We start from the raw sequence: 18,950 nt of genomic DNA on the forward strand, positions 1-18,950 counted from the left end.
GACCAGGTATGTATCAAGTCTTGTTGAAAACGAATCCTTGATGTACAGTTGTTAAAGGTTTCATATTGTCCATGGTTTATTGAGATTAAGCTTTTGTTGCAAACAAATACCATTTTTGTATCGCACATTAAATCTATGTCTAAACCAGAGTTTTTAAAGTTTTGTATTTTATCCAGCCAATTGCATGTTTTTAATAAAGCACATAATTAAAATACAATAAACACGATATAATGCTAAAACGCCATGCAGGGAAGAAGTACGGTATGGTGATGCTCATACAGTATCACTACACATTGAGAGTAGTAGCAGCCTTCAGCCTAGCATCTGGAACCACAAATTTAATTCTTTAAGAGAATTAAAAACAAACATGATGATGCATCTAGCTTTAGAGAGGAAGGCAAAACAATCCATACATAATTGAAGCTATTCCACTTATTGCTCGTTGTGTATAAACACAGTTTTCAGTAGTCATAGCGCCACTATCTGCTACAGAATTTTTCAGAGAAACAAAAGGAATATCCATTTATGCAAGCTTTTGAGAAATGATATTTGGAAAGTGTGTATTGAAACATTTCTAATTGGTATTGCAAGTGTGGTATTCACTGTATATATATATATATATATATATATATATATATATATATCCCATAATATACAGAAAACATGCATTCCTGTAATTTTTGTCTGTCTATTAAACTTTCACATAATGAGACTATTTTCCCCATTGAGTTCCATTAAAAATCTGGAGATGCATTCCCATGTTCTGTGGCTATAGAAAGTCTATACCCCCTTGAATATTTTCCACATTTAGTTGTGTCAGTGCATCAGTCTTGCATGTAGTTAAGAGGATTCCTCCCACTCATCAACACACTATACTCCACACCTTTCAGGGCCGAAAAATATTTTACGAGGATCAAAGCATATATGTATCCAAAAAAATGAAACTGAAATCTAATTGGATAATTATGCACGCACTCCTCCCATTCTCCAAAGTTAATACTTGGTGGAAATACCTTTGGTAGCAATAAAGCTGTGTGTCTTTTGGGATAGGTCTCCACCAATTTTTCATACATAGATTTGTTAATATTAGTCCATTCTTCTTCACAAAACTGTTCAAGCTTTGTCAGGTTCCTGGGGAAATGTTGATGGACAACATTCAGACAATGTTCAAACAGATTTTTGATTGGTTTGTGGTCAGAGCTCTGACTGGACTGCTCCAGGACATTCAACTTTTTGTTCATTAGTCACTAGATTGTTGTCATGCTGTAAGGACAGTTTCCATCCCAGTTTCAGCTTTCTTGCAGAGGGCAGCAGGTTTTCTTCAATGACCCTTCTGTATTTTTCTTTGTTCATTGTCCCTTTTATCCTGACAAGTGCCTCAGGCCCTGCCAATGAGAAACATCCCCATAACGTGATGCTGCCACCACCATCTTTCACTGTAGGGATGGTGCTTGCTAGGTGATGTGCTATGTTAGGTTTGCATCAAACATAATGCTGTGCATTGAGGCCAAAAGGTTCTGTTTTAGTTTTGTCAGACCACAAAACCTTTTGCCACATGGCTACAGCATCCCCTTAAAATTCTTCAAATGGAATTCTAATGACTTCCTTCTTGCCATCCTACCATATAGGCCAGATTTGTTGAGTGCTTGGGATATTGTTGTCACATGCACACTTTGACCAGTCTTGGCCCTGGAACTCTGTGTAGCTCTTTCAAAGTTCCAGAATCAAGACAATGTCCAAAATCAAGAGAAGGATAATTAACATCAATAACCATAGCTTCATCTACAAATCATTATAGTATGGACCATCTTAATAGGCACGTTCGGTAAAAATTTCATTGCCTGTTTACTAATCATATAGTCATAGTCTAAAAGTCCAAATACTTAATACAATTTTTTAATTTATTTATCGCATTTAATATACTGTCATTTTAGTAAAGCATATGCAAGTAAAACAACTTATCTTAGGTACACATGCAACACATCTTCACGTGTATCACCCTGACACAGGCTGCATTTCGAAATTCGATTTGCATCTGAGGGTCTTTCATCAATATCTCAAAAGTAATCCACAGATATCACGAGCGCTTTTTCATGGCATAAATTCTTATTCGTCCAGGAACTGGTGTCTTTTATCTTTTGCTGCCAAAGCATAAGCCAAAAGGGTCAAAGGCTGGTTGACGCCATTTTGGAAAATAGCGTTGTCTGACCCAGAGCTAGGCTGTGCTTCAGGCCACTACTAAATTACCAGGGAGTCCTTTTTTTAAGTAAGGGGGAGACCGGGAGATGGGAGGAGGACCACTAGACTACCAGGGAATGATTTGTTTGGGCTGGATACGGAGGACAGGAGTAGGGGATGATACTAAGAACGTGAGAGGGTATTTAGTAGGTAGGGAGGCTTATCACCCAGGGTGCCATTTTCCCTAGATCCAGCCTGTTTCTACAACTTTGTGCTGGAGTTCTTTTGATAGATCCATGGTGATTGTAGTTAGGTCTTTCCACTGAAATGCACTGTCCAACAGAGAGAACCAATAGGCGCTGCTGAATTTACCCTGTCATCATGTGAATCAGTACACTTTAACACTGGCTGGGGCCAGTTCACTTGGCAAATGCTTTCTTTTGAAAGCATTAAAGTATTTAGGATTGCCACGAGAAGCACCAGGGGAGTGGACAGTCATACAATCAAGCTATTCTATGTTTGTATTTCTACTTCATTTTCTAAGGAATTTGGGAATATATTTTTCACTTGGCAGTTGTAGGGTAGAATGTGTGGATACATGGAACAAACACTCGTTTAATGCATTTTATTTCCAGGCTATAAGGCAACAAACAGGTGAACATTTTGAAAGGAATTGTAAACTTTCTATGTCATCCAGGTGCTCCTGTATAATAAAAAGTACCGCCCATGGGATAGAAATTCATGTAGAACACTATTTTCAGCTATTTTTCCTCTGTCACTTGAGTCACTTGCCTCTTTTTGTTACTTTTCATGTTCTTTGTTCATTTTTTCGTCAAACAGAATTCCATTATAGTGAATCTTCATTCTCTAAATTGAGTTTAGGGCCGAAAAAGTAAATTCTATTAAATAGAAATTCTGTTAAGAGTGTTTCTATATAAAAAGGCATTGCTTGTGTTGTAGGTGGCCATGTCAGATTATTTAGGAACGGAAAAGAGAGGAACTGTGTCACCAATGCAGTTTGGTACAAATGTCACTTGAGAACTAATATTTTTCTATACATTTGCAAGTCAAGTATCCTGTCTTGAGTTTCCATAGCAAAGCCATATATTCATAGAAAGTATTTGCAGCCTATTACAATGGAAAGAAATGTAAGCTTCATAGAAATGGGACCCAGTGTAGCTTATGAATGCAAACTGGCCAGGTTCTAGCACTGCTCTCATTCTTTACGAACAGAGGGAAATAAAACAATTTATTTAAAAAAAAAAAAAAAAAGCCCAACCAATTAAAAAATGTGAAGCTACTTAAATAAATAAATAATACATTTTCCTATTTCTCATCTAAGAAGCTTTATTCTTCTCTTCATGTAATATGGGGCACAGATCAGTGAAATTAGCCTTGGGCTCAGGAGCCTCCTGTATTCTGTCTCTCCACACTAGCAGAAGCACTAGGCAAACTAGTCATCTGCCTAGATTGGGGGACACCAGCAGCAGGACTTGAATGGCATTGGTCAGTCCATCTGCCAGCCTAGTTTTGCAGCCCAAGACAAAGGTGCCGCCTCCACGGTGATGCTGATGCCAGTGAACCAATGAAGTATTTATTTATTTATTTGTTTATTTTTATTTTTTATATACCGATGTTCCTGTATAATATACATATCACACCGGTTTACAAGGAACTGAAACTGTGGCTACATTGAAACCAATTAACAATCAGCTTATTTATCCCCACCCCAGCCCTTGGAGTCGTGCAGCACCTGCACACCATGCTCTAGATTAGAGGGGGGGGGGCAGTCTCTGAGCAATGTGGGAGACCAGTGTCTACTCGAGCGGCGCACACTGGCACAGGGAGAACTTCCTTCCAGCCACTGCTGGGGCTGGAGAGAGGAGCCAGAAGAGAAAGGAGAGAGGGGAATGCTGGAGAGAGGGAGAGGGATAAGGGAATACTGCTGGGGCTGGGAGGGAGAGAAAGGGATATCTGGACAGGGAAAGAGAGAGGTGGATGCTGCAATGCTGGAGGAGGGCAGAGAGGGGGAAGAGAGGAATCTTGATGCCACTGGGCTGGGCAGAAAGGTCGGTACAGCAGGTGGTGGGGCAGAGTTTTATACTGGCAAGGGGATGGATGCTGGCTAGGAGGAGAGACTGAGAGGGAAGCTGGACAGAAAGTGAGGGGAGAGAAAGGGAGAGTTGAGAATGTATTCATCCTTATTAGTTTTAATTATTGGATGCTTTGTTGTCTGCTGTTTTGAAATATTTTATCAGGGTTTGGAGATATTTATTGTGTGTGGGTTTGTTTAATGTGTGTGTTGTGTATGTGGGGGTCAAGAGGTGCACAGTCGAAGGCTCGTCTAGGGTGTCTTAAGGTACCATTGCACTGACCGTGCTATCATGGTAGCTCTCTCAAAATGGCTCATGTATACCATCCTATTTTTAAAGCATCTCTGATGTAAATGGAGCAAAGACTTAAATGTTGAAGTTAATAGAGGAAAGCATGAACCCCGGAGAGTTTGGCTCCTGGAGTGAAAAAGGTTGAAAATCACCGATGTAAATATTCCATTCCCATCCTGTTAAAGGTGACCAGATTCCTGTGAGGCTGGATTATTGTGCCATAAAATAGTAAAATACTTGTTCATATATTGGACACACGGTGACGGACACAGAAAGGGGTTGAATGAGCACGAGTTTGAAACTTGTCAGCCAGCTGTATCCTAGATGATTCCATGGTGGGGGTTTTTTTTTTTTGTTTTGGCTTCACAGTGCTTCTTGTGTCTATTCGGCAAAGCTCGGCTTCACTAGTCACTTCTTCTGTTTCTCTTCTTTTTGCAGATTCCACTTCATCCTGTAATAGACAGTTTGGTACATGAAGTTATTAACCTGGCTTTCAAGCACTTTAAATACAAAGAAGGGTAATGGCATTTCTCCACCAAATGTAACTTGTGTGTATTTTATTCTGTAGAAATGACTTGGTTAAGACAACAGCTTATGCTCAACTGTTTCATTCGTCTTTTGCTAGGTACCTTGGTCCCAACACTGGAAACATGCACATAGTGGCTGATCTATATGCTGAAGTATTAGGTGTGTTAGCACAGTCCAAGTAAGTGTATACATTGCAGAAAAGAAAATGTAATTGCTTCACTTCCAGGATTCTGGAACAATGCTAAGAATATATATTTTTAAAGTGTAAGGCGTGATCACCTGTATAGAAACCCTAAAAAATGTATTCTTTAGTAAAAGCATAATCATCTGTCCATAAAAGTTCAGCTAATTAAAGCATATAACACTACCATAAATAGTCTGAAAAAAAAAAAAAAGATGGCTTTTGATTGATGAAAGGTTAATCAAAATGCAGCCTTTTGGAAATGATTTGGCAAATGCCCACCATTTTATGCTTCTGAGCAAACGAACTGAAGAATGGCTGGGAAATCTCACACACTTTTCTAGTTTTTATGAGGCCACTTTTAAAACCCCTGAGGAGATTGCAGTCCCTCCGCCCACCACCATAAAACCAAATGGGGGTCGGTACCATTTTGAATTTTGGTGCAGGAAGGGCAGGAGAAATTGGGAATCAACCCTATTCAATGGACCCAATTCAGGGGCTAGGGTTGTGCCAGGAAAGGGGGGCTATCTGCAGATTCTCTGTTGGCACTGTTGTGGGGGTGAGTGGTTAGGGGGTTTATTCCAGGACAGAAAGGAAGATCTTTTCTTTGAGGAGGGATATGGGACTAGGAGATCTGAACTTAGGGTTAACTACCCCTTTAAAGATTGCAGGGAGCCGAGAGCATCAGCAGGTATGTTATCCTGCCAGTGTTCTCCAGGAAATGTAACTACATCTCTTGAGGTATAATTAACTTTTCCCAGCTTAATGAGGACTGCAAGGCTTATCATAATGCATGTTAAGCCATTTTAATATTAATGATCTGCTTTGTATGCCTTTGGCATGCAACTCAGCTGCATCTTCTCTTTTTTAGCAAAGGCGGTAATGCTCAGGCGAGCATGTACTAACACAATTTTAATGCGCATTAAACACGGAATTTGGCGTTTAACATATGTTGCCGCTTTACTGTGGCTTAGTAAATAGGCCACAAAGTTTGACTCCTAAGGCAGGCTAAAATCTGTTTGATTCTGATTTCTGTGAGCAGCCACTGGTTATCCTTACTGAGCAAGCTTTCCCACAGGACATAATTGTTACCAGTAGCAAGAGTCTCTTCCAGAATCTGCAATATCTCTTCTGGAATGATAGGAGAGGAAACTTCCAGTCCCGTGGAAGCATTAGGCAGTTAAAAGTGAGGCCTCTGACAGTAGATTTATGAAGCTTTTTTTTTTTTCCCAGTGGCTTCCTGTAAAACATTTTGGTGTCACGCTATGCATTAAAGAAGAATATTGCAAAAGCAAACATTTAGAAGCCTGCTCCGGCTGGCCGCGCGTTGGTCTTGCACCTGACCCTTTGTGCTTTGACAGGTTTCCTGCTGTGAAGAAGAAATTCCTAGCCGAGCTGAAAGAGCTGCGGCACAAAGAGCAAAGCCCTTACGTCGTCCAGAGCGTTATCAGCCTCATAATGGGAATGAAGTTCTTCCGCATCAAGATGTATCCCGTGGAGGACTTTGAAGCGTCCCTTCAGTTCATGCAGGTGTGGCCGCGATCCAAGCTCGTTCAAGGGAAACAATCTCGATTCACGCTCTCTGGGGGCACTTTAGGATAGGGAAAACCCACAATGTAGCCCGCCCCCAAACACTGTCCCCCCGCAATGCTTGACAGAGCCCTTCGTGTCGCACGTGAAAGGGTCCCTTCTCCAATAATTGCCTTGCCTGCATGAGGGTGCGTTTCTTCCAGGACGCTCAGACCTGGCAGGCCTGACCCGCTTCCTGGGTAGCTTTTGAACCACAAGCAGGTGGACTCCCCTGTCTTCCGAGTGCAGAGAGGAGATTTATGCCACTCATGACTAAAACACTTTACTGCGATGAAGATGGCCTCTGTTTCTCTCCTTTTATTCTGGACTCTCGCCCCTTCCCTGTGCTCTCTCCGCTGTGGGTGTTGTAACAAGCATGCATTTACACAGCGGGCCATCCATGTTGAGAAATGCAGAGCCATCAAGCACTTGTGTTTGTATATAGGACAGCGCCTGATGAATGGTAGCTGTCACTGGGGGAAAAGGCCTGCAGTGTGTAGTTATTGCATTCTTTAGACTTGTGACACAAATATCCAATTAACAGAGCTGACAAGTTCATGCTAGAATTAAAAACAATCTTGTAATCTTAATTCCGATAGTGTCTCTCTTTTTTTCTTTCAATTTTCTCCCAGGAATGTGCACATTATTTCCTTGAGGTTAAAGACAAAGATATAAAACATGCTTTGGCAGGGCTGTTTGTGGAAATTCTTGTTCCTGTAGCTGCTGTGAGTGGTGGTTTTTTTTCCCTCTTCATTTGTTTACAGACTTTGTTTGCTAAATGAATATTACTAAATGGTTGAAATGATGCAGACATTTTATATAATAATTTTTCTTTATTTAATTTTTTTTTTCCTCAGGCTGTTAAAAATGAAGTGAATGTCCCTTGCCTGAGGAATTTTGTTGAGAGCCTTTATGACACCACACTTGAGCTGTCTTCACGGAAGAAGCACTCGCTGGTGAGTAATGCTAGTGAGTTCATGCAGAAAAAAATATTGGCCAACATTTCTGTAAGCAAGAGTCTTGAGGACAGGGCTGGGTTTTGGGGTGGGGTGGTTGCCTGGGGCATTGCCAGCATCACTCATCCTGTGACGGCTTGGCCGCGGTGGATCCCATACCCAAAGAAAGGCCCGAGGACGCCATTTGCCCTAGAGTCGGCCCTGGCCTGAGGATTGCACAGTTCCATTAACTACTCGATTTCCCACAAAATGGCCTTTCTTTTGCTGCATTACTCCACATGAATTTAGATTTACCATGCAGCAGGAAGCAGGCAGGTTTTGTAGCAACCATCATGTTTATCAGCGGTCAACACTGTTTATTGTCGCCTTCCAAACTTTCAGGAAAGCTAATAGCACAAATAGCAGATGCAAAGTACACGAGCAATTTATGTGTGTGGACTTTCAGCCGATTTTCAAGGGAAATAGCCTTTATAGTTTTCCTTAGGTAATTAGTTGCAAGGTGCACACTTACAAAAAATGCATGCATGCATGCACACCTTGCAGGTAGGCAGGGCTATTCAGAATCGCTCCAAAATATAATAGACAAAATATGGAAAATGTTTTGCCTCTCTCTGAAACAAACATACCAGATGCTTACTTGAGTGGAAGAAGTGTTCCAGTTTTGCCAGAGAGTTTCTCCCAATGACACTGTGGGAATATTTTTCCATTAGCAGTTCTGGAGCACTTTTTTGCACTGGATTGAAAGCTGGACAAATCTTCCCCTCTCTCTGCCTCCTGAAGGAAAATATACTTCCATGCCTTGAAATCAACTTTATGTACTGTAGTTAGCCCAATAAAAAAAAGTTATTGCATCCAAAATTGCATTTTAAGTGCTTGATTATAACCAAGGTGATTTGGTGTACTTGTCTTTCTAATGAAATTTTTTGCTATCTTTTTCTCCTCTAGGCATTGTATCCTTTGGTAACATGCCTGCTTTGTGTCAGTCAGAAGCCGTTCTTTCTCAACAGATGGCATATTTTCCTCAACAACTGTTTATCCAATCTCAAAGTTAGTATCTTAACATTTGCCATTTTCACTGAGTACAGCGAGCATGTTTTCAGGATTACAGACTGCTTTAATGGCTGCTGCAACATTTTATAACACTTGCAATGAATAGTTGTATTTAAAATTAATGTTATTCATGCAAAGAAAAATGTGCGTGGTAATTGCTCTTAAAACTACCCTTTCCCCCCATTTATTGTACATTTGAAGAATGTTATGATCAAGAAACGGTGAATCATTCATGAAGAAATTTCTTGGCCTCTGTGGGTGAATGCTGGTAAATAGTTCTATGTACTAGAGATGTGCTTCGTTTTTATATCCCAGGTTGGGCTACGGGTCGGCCAACCCATTGAAAACTTCGTTTTCCATCGGGTCGGTTTTTTTTTCTCGGCAATTTTCGCCGGAAAAAACCCCAAACCACCCAACCCTTAAAATGTAGTTATTTACAACCCCCCCACCCTCCGGACCCCCCCTCCCAAAACGTGCCTAAAATCCGTGGTGGTCCAGCGGGGGTCCCGGGAGCGATCTCCCGCTCTCGGGCCATCGGCAGCCAGTAAACAAAATGGCGCCGGTGGCCCTTTGCCCCTACCATGTGACAGGGGCTACCGTGCCATTGGTCGGCCCCTGTCACATGGTAGGAGCAATGGACAGCCGGCGCCATCTTAGAAAATGGTGCAGGCCATCCATTGCTCCTTCCATGTGACAGGAGCCAACCAAAGTTTGGTGAAAATCCATCTCGGGATTCGGGTCCTCCGACCCATGCCGAATTGGACTATTTCTTTGAAATAGTCCAATTCGGCAAAAACAATTGCACATCACTACTATGTACAGCAAATCGGCTGGCAAACTTGGCGTGTCACAGAATGTGAGTCCTTGGACTGTGGCACTGTTGTTACTATCTAGCATGTGGGTACGAGCTGGGTCTTCACCAACAGCAGGCGAACATGCTACAGCTGTGAACAAGAGAAGCCTTCACCTATACTAGCCTCTTCTGCCACATGTTAAGCCCTTGGGTTCAGAGGCTGGCAGGACTTAGATGAAAGTCCTCAGTGGGAGGCTGTCCACGGGTCAGTCAGGCAGCAGTCAGACTGAGTAGGTGGCCAGGCCAGGATTCGAGGCAGGTGGAAGACAGGTGGTATCAGTGTCCAGGCAATGGGTTGAGGTAGGCAGAAAACAGGCAGGAGCTGGATAGACTTGGAGCAAAGCAGGAAGAGAACAGGAAAAGGAGCAAGGCAGGTAGGGTGGGAGCCAGGCACGGAGCAGGCAGGATTAGGACAGGAACAGGGGCAAGGCAGGCAAGACTGGAACAAAGCATGGAGCAGGAGAGGATTAGGACAGGAACAGAAGCAGAGCAGGAAGGAATCGGAGCAGCAAGTAACACCCACGAGGGCAGGAGGACCTTTTGCTGAGGTGACATCTTGCTGCTGGCTCCCATTTAAATAGCCAGGTGGTGTCCTGCCGCAAAGATGTTGCAGGGCCCCAGGGGTGAGTGATGCCATCTGCAGATACCAACCATTACACGGAGTACCTGAAAAGGACACTCACCTCCATAAAGGAAGATAAAATGGAGGATGACAATTTGCATTGAATTTGCATGTATATGTAACCATTTTCTTTGAAGGGCACACAAAAGTATTTTTTTATCTATGGGGCTGACTTCGCTGACACTTGTCCCCTCCTGCTGGTTATTACCCAGGGATGAGTCCTTTCTGTGGGGGGATGCTATTGCTTGTGGCCCAGGCAGTGAGGTGCTTCCTTTATCAATGTGTAAGTTTGTTGAGACAAAAATGGAGCTGGGTGTTCAAAATAGTTTACTGATTGTTTTCAAAATGTAATCAATGTTCAAACTTGTAAAAATCACTGAAAGTGCAGTTTGGATGTATCTTTGTTCTGTGTACGTCCGCTGACTCAGGGTGAGGGGTTGAGTCCTAACACTCCTGCACTGAGTGTATAACTGCCCCAATCTCTGGGAAAGTCCTTTTCTGAGCCAGATCCTACCTGAGCCCAGTCGAGATCTGCCACTCAGCCTGCACCTCTGCCTCTGGAGGGTCTTCAATTCTGTTCTTCTTTCTCTTTCCTTCCACATTGCTCCCTTGCTTGGACCTCCCAGAAGGAAAGGTCTAGGCTGACAAAGATCAGGCATCTGCCCAATCTCCAAAGAGAGGAGGAATGACAAAAATACCTCCTCTCAACAAAAAGAGAATTGCTTTTCTAGAATTTCCAAAACCCTTCTGGGGTGACGTTGTCACTGCAGATCTTCTCTGTTCTGGAAAGGTACTGACAGGTCTTCAGTGACCTGGCTTCCGAATCTGGGGAAAGGCCATCTCCAGGAGTACGAGCCTGCAATCCAGCAAAAACAACTCTCAAAGTGGTCAAATATCCTAACAAAGTCTCTTTAAATAGAAACAGAAACGACGGCAGAAAAGGACCAAATGATCCACCCAGTCTGCCCAGCAAACTTATAGCAGTATCTGCTGCACTGTGCAGGTTACTCCCATGCTTATCAGTTTACCAGTACGTAAAGGTCAGGGCCCTCGGATGCTGTTTGAATCCAATTTCCCTTAACTGTTGCTGTGAAAGCAGAGAGCAACATTAGAGATGCATCAAAATATCAGGCTTAGTGATCAAGGGTAGTAAACACCACATCAGCTAGTTACCCCATGTTTATTTGTTCCCCAAACCTTAAAAGTCTGGGCTCTCGTTGGTTGCTATCTGAATTAAATTCCCCTTTTCTCACTGCCGTTGAAGTAGAGAGCAATGATGGAGTTGCATTAACAGTATCAAGGCTTAATTGTTAAGGGTAGCAACTGCCACACCAGCAAGTTTACTCCCAGTTACCTCCATGCACTCTTTTCTTTATTTCCAACATCTAGCCTTTAGGGATCCACAGTGTTTATCACATGTCCCTTTGAATTCCCTGACGGTTTTTGTCTTCACCACCTTCTCCGGAAATACCATCCTCTCCATAAAGAAATATTTCCTGACATTGCTTCTGAATTGTCCTCCCTGGAGTTTCATTTCATGACCTCTAGTTCTATTGATTTCTTTCTAGTGGAAAAGGTTTGACAATTGTGCATCATTAAAACCTTTCAGATATCTGAAAGTCTGTATCATATCTTCCCTGCACCTCCTCTCTTCCAGGGTATCCATATTCAGATCCTTCAGCTTCTCCTCATAAGTCTTCCAATGCTGACCCCTCACCATTTTGGTCGCTCTTCTTTGGACCGACTCTATCCTGACTTTATCCTTTTTGAGATAGGGGCACCAGTATTGAACGCAGTACTCCAGGTGAAGCCTCACCAAGGACCTGTACAAGGGCACTATCACCTCTTTTTTCTTACTGATTATTTCTCTCTCTATGCAGCCCAGCATTCTTCTGGCTTTAGCTATTGCTTTGTCACATTGCTTCGCCATCTTCAGATCATCAGACACTATCACACCAAGGTTCCTCTTCCAGTCTGAGCTCATTAGTCTTTTACCACCCATCTCATAAAGCTCTTTTGGATTGCCGCGCCCCAGATGCATGACTCTACACTTCTTGGCATTGAATCCCAGCTGCCAAATCTTTGAGCACTTTTAAATAACTTTTCATTCTCTCTACTCCTTCAGTCGTGCCACTCTGTTGCAGATCTTAGTACCATCCACAAATAGTTAAACTTTACCTTCTACCCCTTTTGCTAGGTTGCTCACAAAAATATTAAACAGAATTGGTCCCAAAATCGATCCCTGTAGTACTCCACTTTAACACCGTTCTTTCTTCAGAGTAGGTTCAATTTACCATTACACGCTGTCTCCTGTCAGAAAACCAGTTTGCAATCCATGCTACTGCTTTGGCACCCACTCCCAAGCTTTTCATTTTGTTCATGAGTCTCCTATGTGGGACTTTATCAAAAGCTTTGCTAAAATCCAAGTAAATCATATCAAGTGCCTTCCCTTATCCGTTTCTCTAGTTACCCAATCAGATTTGTCTGACAGGATCTTCCCCTGGTGAATCCATGTTACCTCTTTATCTAGCAACCCACTGGATTGTAGGTAGTTCACTATCTTTTTTCTCTAACTTGAGGTGTATCCAATATGGCAGTGAGTGCACAGGAAGGAGTATCCTCCAAAAATATACTAAGTGAAGAATGTAGGTCTCTCAAAAATAAACCACTCTTAACAGAGCTCCTCTCTGCAAAATCCTCTCTAGTCCTAGCCTCTACTTATATTATAAAGTCCACCCAGCCTCTGGAGGAGGTGTCAACTGTGGGATTCCTTCTCGCTGGTTTGTGGGATACCAGGGACATTTAATGATTAACCCAGAGGAGTGCCACATATAATTAGCAGAAATTAATTTCAGCATGCAAGTTTGTTTACATAGATGTAATATTACAATTTATTACTATAATTTAAGTAGAAATACAATCTCCTATCATCCTTTCCCTCTCACTCTACCCTATTTCCCCTCTCTCTCTTCCCCCTGAATCCAAAGCCCACTTTCCCTCTCTGTTCAGCGCCTGGCCCCTTTCCCCCCTTCCACAACCCCTCTCCCTCTCGATTCTCCCCCATCCAGCAGCAGATCCCTGAGCCCCTCCCCCCATCTCCTGGCCAGCAACAGAACAGAAATAGGCTCTCCTCCCTGACCCCCTTTCCCTCTGCTCAGGAGCAAGCCCCATTTCTGCTTCTCTAGTCAAAGTCTCCCCTTCCTATTCCCCCTTAAGAGTCACAAATCAGAAATTCACAAAGATGGGAGAATGAGCCTCAGCTTCCCCAGTGACCTGAGCTCCGGTTTCATCTTTGGGGCATAATTACCACACACATAGTCTTGGCAGAGTGGGTTGATGTCAATGATGGAGGTCGAAGTCTGGTTCCCAGGCCTCAGCCCAAATGCAAATGCTTAGTTACGGCGCAGTGCCGACAGTTTCTTCCGCTGAGTCTGAGCACCAGTCCCACAGGTGCAGCAACAGAGGTACTGCTGGCACCACCGCACCACTAATAGCCACCACGATGATGTGGACACAAGAGTAGCAGTGATAGAAGATATAGCATGCTGTGACAGCAGCAGACTCTGCTTAACCCCCGGCCACCCTCCTAATTATATACCCATGGCATTTCTGCTTCCCTTCCCTCCTTGCCAGTCCAATCTCATTGTGGCTGCTGACTCTCTTGAACCAGTACCCAACAATTGACATCACCATGGCACCACACTACCACGGAGATGTAAAAAAAGAGACAGAAGCTGGCTGGTGGGATTCTTCACTTTCGCTTCTGATGTGTAGATGCAGTGAGATTTTTATTTTTTTTTTTGTGATGCAGAGAGGCAGAGGGGTTGGACTTGTGGACAGAGGCATACAAAAGAGAACTGTTCAGCACAAAGCAAGACATCTGTCCATCCCAACAGCAAAGTAAATTATGAATGCTGATACATAGTAACATAATAAATGTTATCAGAGAAAGATCCAAGTGGTACATCCAATCTGCCCAGCAAACTTTTTTTTTTTTTATTCATTCTTAGGGTAGTTGTTGCTCTGTGCAGGTTACCCTAGTCAACATGAGTTACCCTTTTCTTCATCTCCATCATTTATCCACTAGGAATCCTCTGCGCTTATCCCATGCCTTTTTGAATTCCATTACTGTCCTTGTCCTCACTACCTCAACTGGGAGGGCATTCCATGCATTCACCACCCTTTCCATGATGAAATGCTGCCTGACATTAATCCAGACTCGATCCCCTTGGAGTTTCATATTTTGACCCCTTGTTCTACAATTTTCTTTCCATCGAAAAAAGTTTGATTCTTGTGCATTATTAATACCTTTCATGGATTTAAAAGTCTATATCATATCACCCCTGCCTCTCCTCTCCTCTCCTCTCCCTCCAGTGCATACATATATAGGTCCTTCAATTCCATTTCATAATTCTTTGGGTACAGACCTACACCATTTTGCTTGACATTCTCTGAGCCACTTCAATCTTTTCTCTGTCCTTTTTGAGATTCGGTCTCCAAAACTGAACACAGTGCTTCAGATGAGGCCTCTTCAACGACCTCTACAGGGTCATTATCACCTCCTTTTTCCTGCTGATTATGCTTCTCTACATTTCTTTGCCACCTTCAAATTGTCGGACACTGTCACCCCAAAGTCTTTCTCCCAGTCCATATACATCAGACTTTCGCCCCCCTATCATGTACAGCTCATTTGGATTTCAAAACAAATAATATAGATGGGAAAACAAAATGATATAAACAACATAAACACAAAATAGTTTAATGACATGAAACACATTTTTTGACATGCACACCTGTACTAATTTGAAGATAGCAATTTCTTTAAAAAAAAAAAATCACATGGCTGGTAAAACGCATCTCATGTCACTGAGATCCCTGAAGAATGCATTCTGCTTTTGCTATTTTAGTATTAGAAATGTTGCATTAAAAGGTTTGTTTATATGAACCAAACTGTCAGGGTCATTTATCAAAATTTTTATGGCGTGGCGATAACGCCCACAATAATACCATAATGCACATGTTAATTATCGCAGAGCGAATGCAAATTTATTCAAAGGGACAGAATGGGGGAGGGGTTTGGGCACTTTCACATGCTTTTAATGCCAGAAATAATTACACCTTTTTTTCCTGACGATAAGCTGTGTGATATGCCCAGAACACAATTTGCAATAAAAATTGAAAATGTTATCACATTTCGGGCATTTTTTGGGGAGGGAGAGAGAAAGAAAGAGAGCAAAATAGCTGTGAAAACTCATGGCAGCTTGCATGTCATGGTACGCATCAAGCATGGTTTTTCAGTTTTTAGTTCCTATTCCTCTCTACTGTGGCTAGTGGACCCAGTTAAAGCCAAAATATTTGGCCACATATTATATTGGTCAACTCGATTGCTTTCCACAGCTGGAAGCGCCGGTTCAAAAGATGAATTAGCCAGTGACTCTTTGGCCAGATAAAACATTATATTGCCCGAATAACGATTTAATATTTTATTTAGAATAGAACCATCCTCAAATGATGGCAGTACCTGTTGGTCATCGGTTATTCTGCTCACAATTCACAGCCTGAATCTAGTCAGTTACTTTTTTTCCAATTCATTGCTTCTTTTCAGTTTAAAAAAGTGCATTCTCTCGCTCTCTCTCTCCCTCCCCTAGCACCGTGTGGTGCAGTAACTCCAAAATCTCCCTAAACACGCCCCTTTTTGTTAGCGTGTGCGTTATCACTGCGTTATTAAAACTTTTTGATGAATGTAGGGGTTTAATAGTCGAGAATGCTCATAATTTGTTATGGAAAAAAATTAAGAGAAAAAAATACAATGCAGCATAAATAGTAATCTGATGGAAAAGTACATTTGTCTAACTTAATGCATTATGCAGAGTGCACTGCTTCTTTAAAGCTGTGTTTCATCCTAGGAAACCAACAGGTCTGCCATTTTGGTATTCCTAGCAGGTGTTCAGTGCTTCTATATGTAGAATACTAGTGGTACAAATTGTTGTAAAAATCAGATTAAACAGTGAGAACTCTTGTATGTTAAATCAATCGAGACCAACCTAGTGTAGCAACAGTATAAGTAGAGTGCCAAGAAATAAGAATTTATGGAGACATAGATTGGGAGGAAAATTTTCAAATCGCCCTCCTTCAATGTGGCTAAAACTCCATGCTTTTAGTTGCATTTAGAGGAGGTGCTCCCAGGGTTTGCATTTAGGTCAGGAGAGGAGCATAACACATATAGGGGCAGATTTTAAAAGCCCTGTGCACGTGAATCCAGCTGGATTTACGCGCACAGGGGACTTGTGCGCCAGCACATCTATGTTGCATAGGCTGCCGGCGCGCGCAAAGCCCCGGGTTGCGCGTAAGTCCCGGGGATTTGCTTGGGGGGGCGTGTTGGGGGCGTTCTGGGGGTGGGGCCATGGGCATGGTGCTAACCCAGGGGCATTCAGGGGGAATGGCCGAGGCCTCCGAATCAGCCCCCGGGCCGGGGAATGGTGCGCCGGCAGCCTGCCTGCTTGCACAAGTTACGCCTGCCTCAAGCAGGCATAACTTTCTTAACAAAGGTGGGGGGGGATTTATTTAGGGCTGGGGGGTGGGTTAGGTAGGAGAAGGGAGGGGAAGGTGGGGGGGGGGAGCCGGAAAAATGTTCCCTCCGAGGCCGCTCCGATTTCAGAGCGGCCTCGGAGGGAACGGAGGCAGGCTGCTCGGCTCGTCGCACGCAGGTTGCACAATTGTGCACCCCCCTGCGCACGTCGACCCTGCAGCTTGCATGTTATAAAATCGGGCGTAGATTTGTTCGCGCTGGGTTGCGCAAACAAATGTACGCCCGCGCATAACTTTAAAAATCTACCCCATAGATTGTATTTTCAAATCTATGCACATTTTCCAGAAAAAGAAAAAAGCAGCTGCAAAAGTCTCCAGATCCTTTGTACCCACAGCAAGCTTCAAAGTGAAAGTGTGTGTATGCTTTGGTGCAAAGTCCACGGGTAAAAAGTTACCTCTGGGCTTTGTCCCAACAAGGACAGTCTGGAACTCACCCCTTTAGTTTTACCACGCAGAGATGTTTACATGCATGTTGTTTTTCTTTTGCTATAGAACAAGGACCCTAAGATGGCTCGAGTTGCACTGGAATCCTTGTACAGACTACTGTGGGTTTACATGATTAGGATTAAATGTGAAAGCAATACGGCCACCCAGAGGTAAAGTGTTTCTGTTACAAAGTTATAAGCAAGTTCTTGAGTACTGCTAATTTCTTTTTCTTTTTTTAACCTCAGTCGCACACTAAGTTGAAGATTTCAATATATTGTTCAAAATCACTCCAAGATCCTTTACTTGGGTAGTGACTCCTAATACAGAGCCCAGTTATTATGTGCCTATAGTTAGGATTATTTTTCCCTACGTCATTGCTTTGCATTTGTCTATATTAAATTACATCTGCCACTTAGATGACCTAGTCCCCAGTCTGGCAAGGTCTTTCTGCAGTGTGAATTTCCTCACAACCTGCTCATATTTTAAAAAGTTTGAATAACTTTGTTATATGCAGATTTGAGCACAGTACAGATCCCTGGGACACTCCACTACTCATCTCTCTCCCATTAAGTCTAACTCTGTTTCCCATCTTTTAACCAGTCACCAACTCACAGTAGGTCATTACCTCCTCCTGCCCCATGACTTTTTAATTTCTTGAAGAATCTCTTATGAGGGACTTTGTCAACTGTCTTCTGAAAATCCAGAGGCATATTTCTGTACTTTGCTACTGTTTCATTGATGTAGTTTATCAAATCTTTTCTTGTAGGTATTTTGTAAAAATCAAGGAAGAGTGATGTTCTGTGTATGTGATCGGTGTTATTGGATGTGATCATTGTTATATGACTAACAGTAAAGATGAATGCTTCCAAGTGCAGGAATAAAATGTAGTAGAAATCCTTTGGAGATTAAAGACATTTTTTCCTTTGAGACTAACATATCTGTTTCTTACTTTTTCTTTCTTTAAAAGAAAATGCTGTTCTTATGACTTTATGTCAAATGTTCATTCATCGTAAAAATGGACACAAATCTGGTGTGAAATTTCCATATTCAAACACCAATTAGAAGTATCCCTGCAATATCCAACCTAAAAAATTACTTATAGCTTTTCATTCAAAGTCTGTAGGGTTATATTGTACATAACAATCTCTGAATGAACGGAATGTTAAATTTTATATTTTATTGGATTGAAACCTGCTTGGCACCAAAAATTTGGTAAATATTAGAGACATGCATTCATTTTCATGCATTTTGATATTTTATGCGTGTTAATTTTTTCAGTGCATAAAGTTTGCTTTTATGCGCATAAGTACAACCTGTGTACATAACAGTCAAATTTATGTGCATAAAATAGTGTTTATGTGCATAAACTACCAAAATGAATGAAACAAAATGAAAACAGGCAGCAAAATAAAAGGATGAAATGAAAGAATGAACCAAACTGAAAATTTGTATGTGCACATTCCTGGTAAATATTGTGTATTTTTGTATTTAAAAATTAATTATAATATAATTATCTTAAAAAAGAAAGATATATTATTTGAAATATGATTTTCCTGTCTTATATTATAAGTATTATATTATATTATAAGTCATAATGTACATATTGTATATAGGC

At 42.0% G+C, this 18,950-nt stretch overlaps 1 protein-coding gene across 1 annotated transcript in view; it reads left to right on the forward strand.

The window, feature by feature from the left end:
- Positions 1–18,950, forward strand: part of FRY (FRY microtubule binding protein) — a 496,652-nt gene that overhangs the window by 167,157 nt on the left and 310,545 nt on the right. Inside the window, exons 6-12 of the mRNA XM_029602654.1 lie at positions 5,001–5,080; positions 5,188–5,268; positions 6,633–6,801; positions 7,473–7,565; positions 7,698–7,796; positions 8,742–8,843; positions 17,402–17,505. Coding sequence (XP_029458514.1) covers positions 5,001–5,080; positions 5,188–5,268; positions 6,633–6,801; positions 7,473–7,565; positions 7,698–7,796; positions 8,742–8,843; positions 17,402–17,505 — 728 coding nt within the window. The remainder of the gene's footprint in view (positions 1–5,000; positions 5,081–5,187; positions 5,269–6,632; positions 6,802–7,472; positions 7,566–7,697; positions 7,797–8,741; positions 8,844–17,401; positions 17,506–18,950) is intronic.

This window comes from Rhinatrema bivittatum, chromosome 5, assembly GCF_901001135.1.
Source record: "Rhinatrema bivittatum chromosome 5, aRhiBiv1.1, whole genome shotgun sequence".
NCBI lineage: Eukaryota > Metazoa > Chordata > Amphibia > Gymnophiona > Rhinatrematidae > Rhinatrema > Rhinatrema bivittatum.